We start from the raw sequence: 17,987 nt of genomic DNA on the forward strand, positions 1-17,987 counted from the left end.
ATGCATGCTGTGGCAGTTCCTGCTGGTATACTAGATAGAGAGAGAGAGACAGACAGACAGACAGACAGACAGACGCACACAGAGCAATGAAATGCAGTTTGGCATCTACCAGAAGTGCAGATAAATATGTAGCATATTTACAGCATGTAATATATATGTAAGCATATGTACAGTGAATAAATATAAAGTCTATAACAGTGCAGAGACGTGTGCACATCATTAAGAAGTACAGAAAAGCTATGGCATTGAAGAGGAATGCACAGAAGTGAAAGGCATTAAAAGATCAGTGGATTTGATCCCGAAGCCTAAACACAATCAGCTTCTCCAAGTGCCAAATGGATCCACAGATGGATGTATCCGCTGTGCTGTGGTGGGCACCGGTGGCATTCTGTACGGCTCTAAAAGGGGCAAAGAAATCGACTCTCACGATTATGTCTTCAGGTCAGAGAAGTACCTGCAGCTCCTGCCTTGCTTTTCTCTCTCTCTGAAATCATTCTTCACCTAAGAGCATTGCTCAAAAGCCTTTTTGACATTGAGGATTCAGACATGAGGACTGAACCTCTTTAACATCTGTTTCGAACAGAGTGAACGGAGCTGTCACTAAAGGCTTCGAGGAAGATGTCGGAAATAAAACCTCTGTGTATGTGCACACGTCATTCTCCTTAATCCAGTCTAGTTTAATACTGAGGAATCATGGCTTCAACCGAGCTCCACGTGATGAGGTAGGTGTTTTGTTGATGAGTCACAGAAATATATTGACGTGCACAAGTGCCTGCCTGTGATTTTGGGAGTGATAAAGTACAAAAGGATTAAAGGACTTGCTCCAGGGCAGGAGTTACAGCTTCTATTTATTTATTAATTTTATATATACTTTTCTTTCTTTCTTTCTTTCTTTCTTTCTTTCTTTCTTTCTTTCTTTCTTTCTTTCTTTCTTATGCTTGTGTTAATTTTCACTTTATATATGTATGTATACATAGTTTATTTATTTTTGCTGTCTGTCTGTCTGTCTGTCTGTCTGTCTGTCTGTCTGGTTTATATATTCATTTTATATATTCCTTGAATTGTACTCTAATATGTACAGAGAGAATTTCACTCTGCTGTAATGTATATGTAACAAGTAAAATCCTCTTTTGTTCTTTTCCTGTTGATGGGCCTGTAGTTGGACAGCTGACAGGGTAAAAGTTAAGGTTTCTTAATTAGGGGGTTGATAACTGCCAGTTTAAAGGATTTAGGTACAAAACCAGCGCTAATGGAAAAGTTTATTATTTTCAAAACAAGTTTAATTACCTCTGGAATTATATATTGAAGGAAACTTGTAGGCAAAGGATCGAGAATGCAGGTTGATAATTTTGATGAGGAAATAAATTAAATTAATTCAATCTCTTGAATAGGAGTAAAACTTTTGTAATTGATTGTCTGGTAAAATTACACTGCTGTCTACAGGGTTATTTGTAAAATAATCAGGTTTTTCCATCAGTGGATTTTTTTCCTTTTGGCACAGGTATGTTTTGCATTTCTTCAACCAAAATTAAACTGAACCGTGACAGAGATACGTACCAAACCATGAATTTTGTGTGCCGTTACACCCCAATACATGTAAATAGGGTGACTACAACTAGTGTTTGTTCAACACACACCTTCCAGCCAATCAGAAATTGTGTGTGTGTTGTCTTACAGTAAACAGGATGGCTGATGAGGATCAAGCCCTAAGGTACATGCCTGGTATGTTGCGCACAAGCCAGCTGGAGAAGATGATGAGTAAAGAAGAACTGGAGGAAGAACAAAGGTGAATCTTTCTTTCTTTTTCTCTCTCCCATATTACCTGCTTCCAACACGTCAATCTTTCGAGAACTGATTTCACTTTCTTGCCACCTCTTTATGCAAACGTAACCTCCGCCTCACGTTTTCTCACACGTTTCTCCACTGTGTGCCTTTTAGAGTCCAGCGGGAGCAACTCTCCGCCATCCTCAAACTGCTCAAAGAAAACCAGGACACGTTCGGGGAGGTGACTGAGAAAGACATGGAGGAACAGCTGAAGCTTTACTCTATCTAAAAAAAAAAAAAGAACTACACCGTACCCTAGTCTGTCATGGCGGAAATGGAAAGTTAAGAATGTTGCTTCAGTTGCAAATGCAAATAATTCTGATGGCCACCATAGGAGGATATGCTAATAAAGCTCACTGTGTTTTAGACTTCAACTGTACACAATTTGTAACCTTGTTAGGAATATTATGAAGTAAATATTGGGTGTAGATACTTATTTGTGTGTTTATATACAGTATATACACTGCAAGGTCCAATAAAGTCACCACATGGATTTGACTAAGCAAACAGACAAGAGCCTATTGGATATGAACTATTATCTGATATTAATGGATAATCGTTATTGGATAATTACTGCAGCTACTAATATGTTTTAACTGCACATATATAACAATATGATTTATCCTAACTGATGCAATGAGTAGATTCTCATTTGTTAAACAACCATGTGTGAAGACATATCCTAGAATCATGGAGAAGATCTTACTCTGTTTCAGAAAAGTCAAACAAAGAACTAAAGAGATTGTTTTAAACTTAGGTTAAGATCTGTCCTTCCAGTGATCCAGTGGTGATCCATCATCTTCAAGGAAGAAATAGAAAGAAATAGTCAGAGAAAAAAAATATATTTTGTGATAACTTAAACATTTAGTGAAATCAAACTGATCTGAGAAAAGGCTTCGATTTGCTAGCGAGAATAACGATTGGACTCTGACGCAATGGAAATGGGTCATTAAGGCCTGATGGGTTCGGATTTACTCTTTTCCTGAGTGATGGATGAACCAGGATCAGAACAGAAGAGGAGAAAATGATGTACCTATCATGCTTAGTGCTTACCATACAAGCCTGTGGGGGCAGTGTAATGATCTGGGGTCGCTTCATTCAGCAACGTTATGTCGGCAAAAAAAACAGGGTCAGCTGACTACCTGAATATACCGAATGACCAGGTTTTTCAATCAATGGATTTTTTTTCTTCCTGCTGGAACAGGCATGTTCCAGGATGACAAAACCGGATTCCTAAATTGTGGTTCAAGAAATATGAGATGTTTTCACACATAGATTTGCAACACACATGGATTTCCACAGAGACCAGACTTTCACCCTGTTGGGAATCTTTGGGATGTACTGGAGAGGACTTTACGCATCGGTCCGAATCTCTGCTCATCAGTACAAGAACTTCCCAAGATATGAACGGAAATAACTATCGTTACATTGCAGAAGCTTATCGAAACAAAAAAAAAAAGGCGGTATATTAGCGTGTGCATTTCTTTTTTCTCAGCCAGGCAGCATATACTCGCCATCCACTATATTAGATACATTTGTAGATTTACGTAGTTATCGAATCAGCCAATCATGTTGAAGCAGCACAGGTCAAGAGATTCAATAAAACTTTAGAATGAAGAAACGGTGTGATCTCCTTGACGTTCATTGCGGTGTGGATGTTTGTACCAGGGTTGGTTTGAGTACAAATTTGGCATTCAAAACAATTTTTAAATCCAATAAGGAGAATCTTCTGTCTGGACACTCCACATGCCATTAAAGCTGTGATCTTCAGTGTTGTGGTTAATGTTGTCTTCTTCTATCTCCAAACATCATCTCTGGAGGTTCTTTATCCTTTTTTACCAAAGCCCTTCTCTCTGAATAACAAAAAGAGGTTGTTCCAACAATTTTATTCTGTTTATGAACTATGGAGGTCACTTTGCTCTTGGGAACCATCCATGCAGCTAAAATAATAAATAAATAAATAAATAAATAATCACTCTTTGCAACCATGATGAATTTTTGTTTTACAGCAGTCGTCTTCTTTGGCAACCTATGTGTCATTTGGTTTGTGGTATTGTGATAATATTCTGATTTGTTATGTTTAATTTGCTTAAACGTGTTGTGAACAGTGTCATTGCGGTTTTGAATAAATACAAGCTCACGTATAATATTGATTGAGGGTGGAGTGAATGAGAGCTTTCCATAGTAGTAAAATAAAGGATGTTTGTTGGGTGTGGTACAACTCAAAGTTGTTTATATTACAGTAATCTTATATACTGTACTGTTTATTCATCTTACCATAGAACAATGTAAATGACTGGCAGCTGTTTTGACATCATAGATTTAATCACAAGTTTTTATCTTTTTATGGTCAAATTTCGAGTTCCTGATATTACTCATGCGAGGACAGATTTAAACAATCGTTTCCAAAGCCAGGTTTTCCGATTCCAGCATTTAACCAGAAGTGCATTGTAGCTAGATAGATATTAATAATGACAGATGAATGAACAATATAAATAAACACTTAAAAAAATATATATTTTTCACAGATGAGTTTAGACACATTTACATTTCCCTTCATGTTATTTCCTCAAGCTTGAAAAAGCTTAATATTTACTGTTAGTTTCTTCAACATTTACTTTTAAACAATGCAAGAAAAACAGATTACTGACAATATGGAAGGACATGAGTAAGGCATGTACTGTAAGGTAAGTACATGTATTTCTTTTACATACTTTCAGTTCTTTAACAGTAGCACTGTTGAATCTGTAATTGTTAAACATTTGAATTTATTATTTATTTATTTTTTATTAGTAGCAGAGTTCTTTTGAGTAACTTAGATTAATTGCATATATTAGGCCTAGTAGCAAAACACATGTGATAACCCTGTCAAGACCTCGATACCTTTCAGCACTATTACAGTCTCTAAGGGGTCGTTTCTGTGATGATTCTAAATGCATGCTGTGGCAGTTCCTGCTGGTATACTAGATAGAGAGAGAGAGACAGACAGACAGACAGACAGACAGACAGACAGACAGACAGACGCACACAGAGCAATGAAATGCAGTTTGGCATCTACCAGAAGTGCAGATAAATATGTAGCATATTTACAGCATGTAATATATATGTAAGCATATGTACAGTGAATAAATATAAAGTCTATAACAGTGCAGAGACGTGTGCACATCATTAAGAAGTACAGAAAAGCTATGGCATTGAAGAGGAATGCACAGAAGTGAAAGGTTATAAGATTATGGCATTTAAGAAACGTGCAAGCTGAATAAACAGTCTACTATATATACAGTATATATACAGTACAGACCAAAAGTTTGGACACACCTCTTTCAAAGAGTTTTCTTTATTTTCATGACTATGAAAATTGTAGATTCACACTGAAGGCATCAAAACTATCAATGAACACATGTGGAATTATATATGGAATTATATACATAACAAAAAAGTGTGAAACAACTGAAAAATGTCATATTCTAGGTTCTTCAAAGTAGCCACCTTTTGCTTTGATTATTGCTTTGCACATTCTTGGCATTCTCTTGATGAGCTTCAAGTGGTAGTCACCTGAAATGGTCTTCCAACAGTCTTGAAGGAGTTCCCCGAGAGATGCTTGGCACTTGTTGGCCCTTTTGCCTTCACTCTGCGGTCCAGCTCACCCCTAAACCATCTCGATTGGGTTCAGGTCCGGTGACTGTGGAGGCCAGGTCATCTGGCGCAGCACCCCATCACTCTCCTTCTTGGTCAAATAGCCCTTGATGCCTTCAGTGTGACTCTACAATTTTCATAGTCATGAAAATAAAGAAAACTCTTTGAATGAGAAGGTGTGTCCAAACTTTTGGTCTATACTGTGTGTATATATATATATATATATATATATATATATATATATATATATATATATAATGTGAAATACAAGATACATAAAGATACATATAGATAAAAAAAATAGTGCAGCTGTAATGAGGAGTAAAAAGATATACTATGTAATATGTACATGTATAGTACAGAGGTTATATACAGTGTTTTAAGATCCTTAAATAAAATAAAATAATTCCAAATTATTTAAAAAAAAAAAAAAAAACAATGATATAATACTATGTCTCAGATTCAATTAGAACTCACTTTACATGCATTTCAGATACTCACCTGAAAAATACCTGAAAATGAGATTTTTCAGTGTTCAAAGTTGCATATCAATACACATCATCTTTTTTGGGACAACGAGTCACTTTTTACAGTGATACTGAAACAGTTTATCCAAGACAAACATCATCATAATACATTTACCATTAATCTTCCATCCCCACCTTTTGTGATAAAATCTTATTAGGAAGTCATGACTTTTTATTCAGGGTATGTCTGTAAATAAACCCTATGACAAATTTGCTCAAGGAGATAAAAAACAAAACAAAAAAAACAGCACGTTCAATCCCAAAACGAGGAGACTTGAGCAATACGGTCACGTACGTGTGACATTTCTAAAAGCCACTCAGTCTCACACCCTTATTTTCAAACAAGACTTATGAAGGACAAGGTGATCCAGAACTATGCAGCCCCAAGTGGTTCGTGTTTTGATGTTCCTGCTTTGCTGTAGCATGATTTATATCGTAATTTGGACCAACGTGCCGGAAACATTGCACAGGTAAGAAGTTTGGTGTGGTTTTTTTTTTTGGATAGATTTTGATACTAGAGCTGGAAATTCAGTGTATATTTATAAAAAAAAATATTTTTTCTAAAAAAAAAAAAGTAAGGCAAAAAGTTCCCAACGGATCGATATTCTTGGAAGGAAAATCGATTCCTTTTTTTGGCAAAGTGGAGATGAAATCCCAGAGGAGCTTCTAAGAACCACTGTGGATGTTCCTTTGCTGAACTCGTCTCCACGCTCGCGGAACACAAAAGGATTGCTGGAGAATCTCGTGCCTTCAAACGCGACAAAGATCAAACATCTTCTCCACCTGACACCCATTCCCATACTCTACAAGAAGGATTTCAAAAAGATGCCCAAATGGGACTTCGAGGATGTTTATATGCGGAGCGGTGAAGCACCACGGCAGCAGGTCCGATTTTTTTTTTTTTTTTTTTTTGTCTTTTTTGTCTTTTTATTATTATTATTTTTTTTTTTTTTTTTTTTTTTTTATAAGTTTGGAATCTGTGCATCTTGATCTCTTTTATCTAGAATTTGTATAATTAAGAAAAATAATTATATATTATTTCGTTTAATAGCTTGTTTATTGGCATCAGGTTTTGTCTCATTTTTGTTTCTAGGTCTGTTCAAAGTCTCTCCAGAACTCTAAAGACAGAGAGCTTCAGGACACTGTACTGTGGAACATCCAGCTTTGGTTTTACAAAGACCTTCTCAATTTGAGCGAATGGAACAGACTGGCACACTTCAACAATCCGTTTGGGTTTATGGAATTTAATTATACTGGTGAGTAGTTTAGGTTTGGCAAAAAAAAAAAATTTTCAAAAGTTTTTCATAAAATTGTTTTTATTTGAGAGCTCACTATGAGAGTATTCGGGTGTCTGGATGCTGATATGTTTGAAAGAAAATAAAAAGTGCTTTAAGCTAAGCTCAGTAATAATTTTTTGTAAATTTGAGTTTCTCTAAAGGCATTAAAAGATCAGTGGATTTGATCCCGAAGCCTAAACACAATCAGCTTCTCCAAGTGCCAAATGGATCCACAGATGGATGTATCCGCTGTGCTGTGGTGGGCACCGGTGGCATTCTGTACGGCTCTAAAAGGGGCAAAGAAATCGACTCTCACGATTATGTCTTCAGGTCAGAGAAGTACCTGCAGCTCCTGCCTTGCTTTTCTCTCTCTCTGAAATCATTCTTCACCTAAGAGCATTGCTCAAAAGCCTTTTTGACATTGAGGATTCAGACATGAGGACTGAACCTCTTTAACATCTGTTTCGAACAGAGTGAACGGAGCTGTCACTAAAGGCTTCGAGGAAGATGTCGGAAATAAAACCTCTGTGTATGTGCACACGTCATTCTCCTTAATCCAGTCTAGTTTAATACTGAGGAATCATGGCTTCAACCGAGCTCCACGTGATGAGGTAGGTGTTTTGTTGATGAGTCACAGAAATATATTGACGTGCACAAGTGCCTGCCTGTGATTTTGGGAGTGATAAAGTACAAAAGGATTAAAGGACTTGCTCCAGGGCAGGAGTTACAGCTTCTATTTATTTATTAATTTTATATATACTTTTCTTTCTTTCTTTCTTTCTTTCTTTCTTTCTTATGCTTGTGTTAATTTTCACTTTATATATGTATGTATACATAGTTTATTTATTTTTGCTATCTATCTATCTGTCTGTCTGTCTGTCTGTCTGTATGGTTTATATATTCATTTTATATATTCCTTGAATTGTACTCTAATATGTACAGAGAGAATTTCACTCTGCTGTAATGTATATGTAACAAGTAAAATCCTCTTTTGTTCTTTTCCTGTTGATTTATTGTTTTTCTGTGTAATTTTGTACTAAAATGGATGCAAAATTTTAACTCAACTCTATATATATTAAAGGAAATTAACAACAATAAAAACCTAATAATCAATGTTTGTGAACGTAAAAAAAAAAAAAAAGGAAAAAAAAAAGAAAAAAGTGGTAATTTACATTAAAAGATAATCAGAATTTTTCCCCCCAAAGGGGATTAAATATGTACTGATTCCGGAGGGTCTTCGAGATTTCGTGTGGCTGGAAGGCCTCCTGGAGAAAAAAAGGCTAACTAACGAAGAATACAGAGGTCACAGGTAAGATATCAGTCTTACATATGGCACTGTTTAAATGTCATAAAACCTACGAGCAAATATTTACCAAGCTTATACATTTTATTATATAGATGCTATCGACGAGACAGAGATATTGATTCAGTACTAAGTCATTGTGTAAATATGGCTGTAAAATTGTGCTGCAGTTGTAAAACATGAATAACCTGATGAACTTGATCTTACTCAGGCCACATACCTACTACAGCGACCCGCTCCGAGAGGACCGATTTTACGTCCTTCACCCAGACTTCCTAAGATACATTCGCAACAGGTTTGATCTACAGTGCTTTCCACCAAGTATGGTAAATATGACCAAAGAAGTCTGTGAAAATTTGACTTAATTGTTGAACTTTTCGGATCTCTTGTTCAAGTCAAGTCAAGTGGCTTTTATTTTCATTTCTGCTATACAACCGAGTGCAGAAATAAAAGACAGTACAGACAGACAGACAACACAAGACAGTGTGGGACAAATACACATAATACAGATAGTAAACCTACTATAAATTCTGAATATACAGTACTGTGCAAAGAGGACAATAAAGATCAACAGATTATATGTAAAACAAACACAATGTGGTGCAAAAACAGCATGTAAAAGGAATAATATGGTTAAGTATAAATAATAAATAAATGGTGGTGGAATGAATTGAGATGAATCATGAGTGTGTGCTGAGTTTCAGTTCAGTTCTGTGTGTTGAAAAACATATGGTTTGCGTGAAAAAGCTGTTGCACAGGTTGTGACGGCCCAAATGCTTCGGAACAGCTTTCCTAAAAGGGTAAAGAGTGTGTGTGTGTAAGGGGTGTGTGGGGTCGTCCACAATGCCGTTGGCTTTGCGGATGCAGCGTGTGGTGTAAATGTCCATGATCGAGGGGAGAGAGACTCAGATGATCTTCTCAGCCGTCCTCACGATCCTCTGTAGGGTCCTCAGAAAGGGAGATAAGCTTTCCTTAGCCTTCTGAGAAAGTAGAGACGCTGCTATGTTTTCTTGCTGTTGGATCCATCGATGATCAGTGGAGAATGGCCCACAACCATCTCTTTGGTTTTGTCAACATTTAGAGACAGGTTGTTCGCTGCACACCAGGCTGTTAACTGTTGCACCTCCTCTCTGTATGCTGACTCGTCGTTTTTGCTGATTGGCAAACTTGACGAAGTGGGTCGAGCTGTGCATTGCTACACAGTTGTGAGTCAGCAGAGTGAACAGCAGTGGGCTGAGCACACAGCCCTGAGGAGCCCCAGTGCTCAGTGTGGTGGTGCTGGAGATGCTGTTTCCGATCCAGACCGACTGAGGTCTCCCAGTCAGGAAGTCCAGGATCCAGTTACAGAGGGACTTGTCCAGGCAGAGTAGGCGCAGCTTCTCAATCAGGTGATTGAGAAGGGATGATTGTGTTGAATGCTGAACTAAAGTCTATGAACAGCAAAACACAATTTTATCCAAAAAATAAATACAAAATAAATATTGTTAAATATGTGTGACTATTATTGGCACCCTTTCAGAGACAATTTTTTTGGTTACTCAAAACATCCTCTTTTCAATGGCTTAAGAAAATACACTTCCAGGTTCATAACATTTAAAGTTGACTGGAACTTGTCTTGTCTTTGATTGACATTTTTGTGCTGCACCAGTCCAGTGATAAAGTAACAACTTGTTGTGCAAATGTGCTAAAAAAAGCACCACAACTGCATTCCTGACATTCTGTATGTTTTACATACGTCATAGTCAAACGATTTTTTGTCCCTAGTCACCCAAGTATATAAGAAAATATGTAAAAGATCAATTGGATTATAGTTTAAATATGAATTTGAATTCATAGGGTTGCCAATAATTGTGCCATAGTTACAGTGGTGTGAAAGTGTTTTTATTATGGAGGAAAAACAAAATCCAAAAACTGTGGAAAAAGGTTTTGCCCCCTAAACCCAATAACTGGTTGGGCCACCCTTAGCAGCAACAACTGCAATTAAGTGTTTGCAAAAACTTGTAATGAGTATGTTACTGCACTGTGGAGGAATTTTGCTTCACTCATCTATGCAGAATTGTTGTATACAGGCAAATTGGAGGGTTTTCGAGCATGAACCGCCTTTTAAAAGTCAAGCCACATCATCTCAATAGGCTTCAGGTCAGGACTTTGACTAGGCCACTCCAAAGTGTTCATTTTGATTTTCTTCAGCAATTCAGAGGTGGACTTGCTGGTGTGTTTTGGATCATTGTTTTGCTACAGAACCCAAGTTCACTTCAGCTTGAGGTCAGGAACAGATGGCTGGACATTCAGAATTCATGGTTCCATTTATCACAGCAAGTCTTCCAGGTCCTGAAGCAGCAAAACAGTCCCAGACCATCACACTACCACCACCATATTTTACTGTTGGTATGATGTTCTTTTTCTGATATGCGGTGTTTTTTGCCAGATTTATTGGGACACACACCTTCCAAAATGTTCAACTTTTGTCTTGTCAGTCTACAGAGTATTTTTACAAAAGTCTTAAGGATCATCAACATGATTTTTGGCAAAACTAAGACGAGCCTTTATGTTCTTTTTGCTCAGCAGCGGTTTTTGTCTTGGAACTCTGCCATGCAGACCATTTTTGCCGTCTCTTTCTTATGGTGGAGTCATGATCACTGACCTTAACTGAGGCAAGTGAGGACTGCAGTTCTTTGGATGTTGTTGTGGGGTCTTTTGTGACCTCTTGGATGAGTCGTCGCTGTGCTCTTGGGGTAATTTTGATCGGCCGGCCACTCCTGGGAAGGTTCTTCACTGTTCCATGTTTTTTCTATTTGTGAATAATGGCTTTCACTGTGGTTCACTGGAGTCCCAAAGCTTTAGAAATGGCTTTATAACCTTTTCCATACTGATAGATCTCAATTACTTTCTTTCTCATTTGTTTCTGTATTTCTTTGGATCTCGGCATGATGTCTAGCTTTTGAGGATCTTTTGGTCTACTTCACTTTGTCAAGCAGGTCCTATTTAAGATATTTCTTGATTGCGAACAGGTGTGGCAGTAATCAGGCCTTAGTGTCGCTAGAGAAATTGAACTCAGGTGTGATAAACCACAGTTTTATCAGACGGGCAAACACTTTTTCACACAGAGCCATTTAGTTTTGGATTTTGTTTTCCCTCAATAATAAAAAACTTTATTTAAAAACAGCATGTTGTGTTTACTTGTGTTATCTTTTACTCTTCTTCTTCTTCTTTTGGCTTCTCCCATTAGGGGTCGCACAGTGGATCATCCGTCTCCATACCATGTCCTTGGCCTTCCTCTTTTCCTCCTTTCTGCTTTCTAAATCCTGAGCATTCTCCTACCGATATACCCCATGTCCCTCCCACAACTCATTTCTAATCCTGTCCATCCTTGTCACTTCCAACGAAAACCTCAACATCTTCAGCTCTGCTACCTCCAGCTGCGCCTCCTGTCTTTTACTTTATACCACTGTCTCTAACCCATACAACATCGCAGGTCTCACCACAGTCCTATAAACTTTCCCTTTCACTCTTGCAGATACCCTACTATCACAAATTACTCCTGCCATTTTTCTCCACCCAGTCTAACCTACGCTTTCCACTCTTCATCCTCTTAATCGCTGCTATCACTTCCTCCTTACTTATCCTATCCACTTCCTGCTTCACCATCTCAACACCATCCAACCTTCTCTCTCTCTCTCTCGTTTCCCTCGTTCATCAGCTGCTCAAAATACTCCCTCCATCTTCTCAACACACTCTCCTCACTAGTCAACACATTTCCATCTCCATCCTTTATTGCTCTAACTTGCAGTACATCCTTCCCAGCTCGGTCTCTCTGCCTGGCCAATCAGTATAAATCCTTTTCTCCTTCTTTAGTGTCCAACCTCTCATACAGCTCCTCATATGCCTTTTCCTTGGCTTTCGCCACATCCCTCTTTACCTGCTGCCGCATCTCCTTGTACTCCTGCCTACTTTTCTCATCACTCTGTCGATCTAAATTCTGTTTTGCCCTCCTCTTTCTCCTTATGTTGTCCTGCACTTTCTCATTCCACCACCACGTCTCTTTGTCTTCCTTTCTATTTCCAGATGTCACACCAAGTACCTTTCTAGCTGTCTCTCTCATCACTTCTGCAGTAGTTTCCCAGTCATTAAGCACTTCTTTACCACCACCGAGCCCCTGTCTGACCTCTTCCCTGAATCGCACACTACAGTCTTCCTTCTTCAGTTTCCACCATCTTATTCTTCTTTCAGTCCTCACTCTCCTCCTCTTCTTCTCTTCTTCACCTCCAAAACCATCCTACAGACCACCATCCAATGCTGTCTAGCTACACTGTCCCCTGCCAACACCTTACAGTCTCCAATCTCCTTCAGGTTGCATCTCCTACATAGAACATAGTCCACCTGTGTGCACCTTCCTCCACTCTTATACGTCACCCTATGATCCTCCTTCTTCTTTAAATAAGTGTTCACCACTGCCATTTCCATCCTTTTAGCGGAATCTACATCCATCTGCCCTTCTACATTTCTCTCCTTAAAGCCATACCTACCCATAACCTCCTCATCACCTCTGTTCCCTTCACCTACATGCCCAGTGAAGTCTGCCCCATTCACCAATCTTTCATTCCTAGGTACACCTTCTACCACTTCATCTAACTCACTCCAGAATTTTTCCCTCCCCTCCATCTCACAACCCACTTGTGGAGCATAAGTTCTGATGACATTTATCATCACGCCTTCAACTTCCAGCTTCACATTCATCAGAAAGTCTCTTCACCTCCACTACACTCTTACTGTACTCTTCCTTCAGAATCACCCCTACACCATTTCACTTTCCATCTACACCATGAAAGAACAGTTTAAACCCACCTCCAATGTTCATGGTTTCCACCGGTACCCTGTTGTCAAATTGGTTGGTAACTCGGGCCTCGACCGATCCGGTATGAAATTCTGATTCATGATCCGCATATTTGATTTGGCTCATGTTTTACGCTGGATGTCCTTTATAACACAACCCTCACATTTATCCGGGCTTGGGACCGGCACTAAGAGTGACCTGCCTTGTGCAACCCTAATGGCTGGGTTACTTGTGTTATCTTTTACTAATATTTAAATGATTTTGGTGATCTGAAACATTAAAGTGTAACAAACATGCAAAAAAAATCAGGAAGGGGCAAACACTTTTTCACACCACTGTATATATTTGATAGAGATCAAAAAAATTAATAAAACTGTTTTTGTAAATTGTTTATATCCATAAATATAAAGGGTATTTTATTGAATGTTTTGAACAAAAGATCAAAAGATAAAGGCAATTTTTTTCACAGCCTTCTTTGCTCAAATTTACTGACAGTACCAGTTTTATTGAAGGGAAGTTTCAGGTGATTATGGCTTTATAATGTCATTTATGGCTGTTTCTTAGCAGTCTGAAAACAAACCAGATAACCCTGAATGTGTGTTAATCTTTAATCACAATCACACTTGTGTCACTGTAATAACTTTGAAAGGAGAAACTCCTGTATACATTTTAATATTCAAACCGACACAATTACATTTATTGATATTTATTTTTATTTTTATTTTTTGCTATTTCAGATTCATGCCATCCAGAACTCTGGATAATTCGTACTGGTCTTTTTACAGACCGACCAACGGAGCATTCGCATTGTTCTTAGCTCTTCACACATGCGATATCGTGAGTGTTCTCTCTGTGTTCATGTGTTGGGTATATTATTTTTGCTGAAACAACAATGTATGGATTAGTTAACCAATGACTTATTATGGCTTTTTTGTTGTTGCTTCAGCATAATTAATTAAATGTATTATTATTTTAATTATTTTCACAGTTGTAACAATATAAATACAAATAGAAATAACAAACTTTTGTATAATATATATTATACATTTTATAATATAATATAACTAAATATTTATTATATTATATTATATTATATTATATTATATTATATTATATTATATTATATTATATTATATTATATTATATTGGGACACTGTGTTAAATGTAAAAAATGTAGAACGCAATAATTTGCACATTTTATAATCCTATATTTTATTCACAGTAAAACATAGAAAACAATTCAAATGTTTAAACTGTGATTTTTGCCATTTTAAGGAAAAAACTGCAACAAAAGTCTGGAACAAACGAAGTGTTATTAAAATAGCAGATCAGTGAGCTGACCGGATATGAATAGTGTATCTTATCAAAGCTCTAAGAACTAAAGGTGGGCAAAGCTTTAGCAATCTGTGAAAAACTGTAACTACAAATTGTGGAAATAAATAAATAAATAAATATTAAATGTTTTTACATTTTCACAGTGTACCAACTTTTTTGTAATTGGGGTAGCATATTATATAAAATATTACTGTTCTTATTACCAGTCTTGTTCTACTTCTCTTCGATGTTATTAGTATTATTATACTCCGATCAGGCATTACATTATGACCACCTGCCTAATATTGTGTTGGTCCCCCTTTTACTGTCAAAACAGTCTCGACTCATTGATCATTAACAGCATTAACTTCTTCAGCAGTTTGAGCTACAGGAGTTCATCTGTTGGATGGTACCACAGGGATCAGCCTTCGCTCCTCACGTGCATCAATGATCCTCGGCTGCTCACGACCCCGTCCCCGATTAACCACTGTTCCTTCCTTGGAGCACTTTTAATAGATACTGACCACTGCAGACCAGGAACATCCCACAAGAGCTGCAGTTTTGGAGATGCTCTGACTCAGACGTCTAGACGTCACAATTTGTCCAACTCACTCAAATCCTTACGCTCGCCCATTTTTCCTGCTTCTAACATCAACTTTTAGTACTAAATATTTATTTGCTGACTAATAAATAAATCCGCCCACTAACAGGTGCCATGATGAAGAGAACATCAGTGTTATTCACTCTGAATGTCATAACGTCATAATGTTATGCCTGATCGGTTTGTATAGGTCTGCTTGTAACCTGCCATTTCTGCTTCTCTTCAACGTTATTAGTATTACTTAATGTTTATATAATAATATTGTACATTGAGTGTAATAATTATAGTGCTAGTTAATTATCTATGACTGAATGTAAAGCTCATTTCTCTTCTCGTAACTCAGGTGGATGTCTATGGATTCATCACTGCAAACCACAGCAAATACTCCAACTATTACTATGATAGAAACACGAAAACCAGTGTTGTTTTTTACCTCAATCACGACTATAACCTGGAAATGAAAACATGGAAGAAGCTGCATAAAGCTGGAATCATCAACCTTTACCAAAGAGAGGAAGAACTAAATCAGCCTTAATGTGATTTAATAAACTTTTTTCTATACTTTTTCTATAACAACTTTTTCTTTCGGCTTCTCCCATTAGGGGGCGCCACAGCGGATCATCCGTCTCCATACCCCCCTGTCCTCTACATCTGCCTCTTTCAAACCAACTACCTGCATGTCTTCCCTCACCACATCCACAAACCTCCTTCTTGGTCTTCCTCTTTTTTTCCTTTCTGGTGTCTCCATCCTCAGCATTCTCCTACTGATATACCCCATGTCCGTACTCTGCACATGTCCAAACCATTTTAATCTCACCTCCCTCACCTTGTCTCCAAAAATGTCATTTTGTCCCTGATGAGCAAGCCGGTGGCAACTGTGGAAAGGAAAAACTCTTCGAGATGGCATAAGGAAGAAACCTTGAGAGGAACCAGACTCAAGAGGGAACCTCATCCTCATCTGGGTTGCACCAAATGTCCATCTATTTCAGATATACGATGGTAATCCTATTCACTTCCTGCTTCACCATCTCCACATCATCCACCCTTCTCTTTCTCTCATTTTCCTCGTTCATCAGCTGCTCAAAATACTCCCTCCATCTTCTCAACACACTCTCCTCACTAGTCAACACATTTCCATCTCCAACCTTTATTGCTCTAACTTGCAGCACATCCTTCCCAGCTCGGTTCCTCTGCCTGGCCAATCAGTACAAATCCTTTTCTCCTTCCTTAGTGTCCAACTTCTCATACAGCTCCTCATATGCCTTTTCCTTTGCTTTCGCCACATCCCTCTTTACCTGCTGCTGCATCTCCTTGTACTCCTGCCTACTTTTCTCATCACTTTGTCAATCCCAATCCTGTTTCTTCAACCTCTTTCTCCTTCTGCTCTCCTGCACTTCCTCATTCCACCACCACGTCTCCTTGTCCTCCTTTCTGTTTCCAGGGCTTCATCCGATCTGCTATAAATTTCTGATTTGTGATCCGCATATTTGATTTGGAACATGTTTTTACGATGGATGTCCTTCATAACACAACCCTCCACTTTTACCCAGTTTGAAACCAAAGGAACATACGTATGTCTCAAAAAACATAAAAGACAACGTGTTTCCAGTGTTTGACAGGCATTATTCTCACATTATATGTATACAGTAAATCTATTTATATAAAGACTATTAAAATACAATTATTAAAATAAACTGTGTGTACTGTGAATCCAATGTAGTTTAAGACCAGGGACAATGTGATTCGTCCTGTAATTTTTATAGTGTTGAAATTGTGTAATTGCGCCTATTGGACAGCAGGTGGAAGCAGATATCATCTGAAGCAGATAATACAGCACGTGTGGAAGCATGCAAATGAGTTTGACCTGATAAAAACATCTGTCCAGGCAAATTATGAACTTCTGAACTTGAGATATATATATAAAATCTTCTTTCTGGTTAAAAGGAGATTTCTTGTCATTCATGCACAAAGGCGTGAGTAAAGTCGTGAACTGATGTAGGTGAGGCGAGGAGGCCAGTGGTGCCATTCCAATTCGTTCCAAAGGTGTTCAATAGTGTTGGAATCCGAGCTTTATAGCAGGAGATCTTTCACTCCAAGCCATGTAAAGCATGTCTTTATGGAGATGACTTTGTGCTTTTTGTGCACGGCATGCTAAAACTGGTTCAAGTGAAGAAAAATTTATCCAGTCCAATCCAGAAGATTGAAGAACCATCTGGTTTGCAGTGTAAGATCTTAATCTGATCGAGCATCTGTGTGGTGTGACAGCACATCTTCCGGGATCTTGTGGAGTCCATGCCTTGACACGCCAGAGCTGTTTCAATGTTATGGCTGACATGCTACGTAGGTGTAAATCTTCACATTCCTCCTTCGAATCTGCCTTCGAACCTTCCACATCATGCATTATCTTGCAGGAAGTAACCATTCTAAAAAACATTTATTGTGCCCATAACGGCGATCAAAAAACAATAGATAGGCTTTGACGCTCACATGATGTTTGATTGATATTACCAGGTCTGGTGCAGGCCCAGAAAACATTCCCCTCACCAGTACACCACCACCAGTATGATTAACACAAACTCCTGGATTCAATCGGATCAATTCGGCCAAATTCTTATCCGACCTTCAGCATAGCAGGAATTGAGATGTTTCAGATTCGTTTTTAACCTGTCTT

At 38.0% G+C, this 17,987-nt stretch overlaps 2 protein-coding genes and 1 long non-coding RNA gene across 4 annotated transcripts; all 3 read left to right on the top strand.

Moving 5' to 3' along the window:
• LOC124389373 (alpha-N-acetylgalactosaminide alpha-2,6-sialyltransferase 1-like) lies at window positions 1-870 on the top strand. Its single transcript, XM_046854750.1, has 3 exons — window positions 1-25; window positions 252-441; window positions 584-870. The coding sequence occupies exons 1-3, from the start codon at window positions 1-3 to the stop codon at window positions 780-782; spliced, it is 414 nt and encodes a 137-aa protein (XP_046710706.1). The 3' UTR covers window positions 783-870.
• A 798-nt stretch (window positions 871-1,668) lies between these two features.
• On the top strand, window positions 1,669-2,335 carry LOC124389094. The gene is made up of 2 exons (XR_006926509.1): window positions 1,669-1,786; window positions 1,939-2,335. It is a non-coding gene; the product is annotated as an uncharacterized LOC124389094 (long non-coding RNA).
• Window positions 2,336-4,407: 2,072 nt separating this feature from the next.
• On the top strand, window positions 4,408-16,004 carry LOC124389082 (alpha-N-acetylgalactosaminide alpha-2,6-sialyltransferase 1-like). 2 transcript variants are annotated; one of them, XM_046854311.1, is made up of 10 exons: window positions 4,408-4,511; window positions 6,334-6,457; window positions 6,563-6,872; window positions 7,081-7,243; window positions 7,426-7,594; window positions 7,737-7,875; window positions 8,470-8,573; window positions 8,779-8,862; window positions 14,139-14,238; window positions 15,660-16,004. In XM_046854311.1, the coding sequence occupies exons 2-10, from the start codon at window positions 6,363-6,365 to the stop codon at window positions 15,849-15,851; spliced, it is 1,356 nt and encodes a 451-aa protein (XP_046710267.1). In that variant the 5' UTR covers window positions 4,408-4,511; window positions 6,334-6,362; the 3' UTR covers window positions 15,852-16,004. The 2 variants fall into 2 exon arrangements, with proteins under 2 accessions (XP_046710267.1, XP_046710266.1); XM_046854310.1 differs by lacking the exon at window positions 4,408-4,511 and having other exon boundaries at window positions 6,273-6,457.
• Window positions 16,005-17,987: the final 1,983 nt, after the last annotated feature.

The sequence above is a fragment of the Silurus meridionalis genome, chromosome 7 (genome assembly GCF_014805685.1).
Source record: "Silurus meridionalis isolate SWU-2019-XX chromosome 7, ASM1480568v1, whole genome shotgun sequence".
NCBI classification, from domain to species: Eukaryota; Metazoa; Chordata; class Actinopteri; order Siluriformes; family Siluridae; genus Silurus; species Silurus meridionalis.

Excerpts from the sequence above, each read along its gene's own strand:
- LOC124389373 (XM_046854750.1), top strand. The coding sequence starts at position 1 with ATGCATGCTGTGGCAGTTCCTGCTG. Across the intron at positions 26-251 it reads TGCTGTGGCAGTTCCTGCTG|AGGAATGCACAGAAGTGAAA; the intron begins GTATACTAGATA and ends ATGGCATTGAAG. Across the intron at positions 442-583 it reads TCTCACGATTATGTCTTCAG|AGTGAACGGAGCTGTCACTA; the intron begins GTCAGAGAAGTA and ends TGTTTCGAACAG.
- LOC124389082 (XM_046854311.1), top strand. The coding sequence starts at position 6,363 with ATGCAGCCCCAAGTGGTTCGTGTTTTGATGTTCCTGCTTTGCTGTAGC. Across the intron at positions 6,458-6,562 it reads GTGCCGGAAACATTGCACAG|TAAGGCAAAAAGTTCCCAAC; the intron begins GTAAGAAGTTTG and ends AAAAAAAAAAAG. Across the intron at positions 8,863-14,138 it reads CTAAGATACATTCGCAACAG|ATTCATGCCATCCAGAACTC; the intron begins GTTTGATCTACA and ends TTGCTATTTCAG.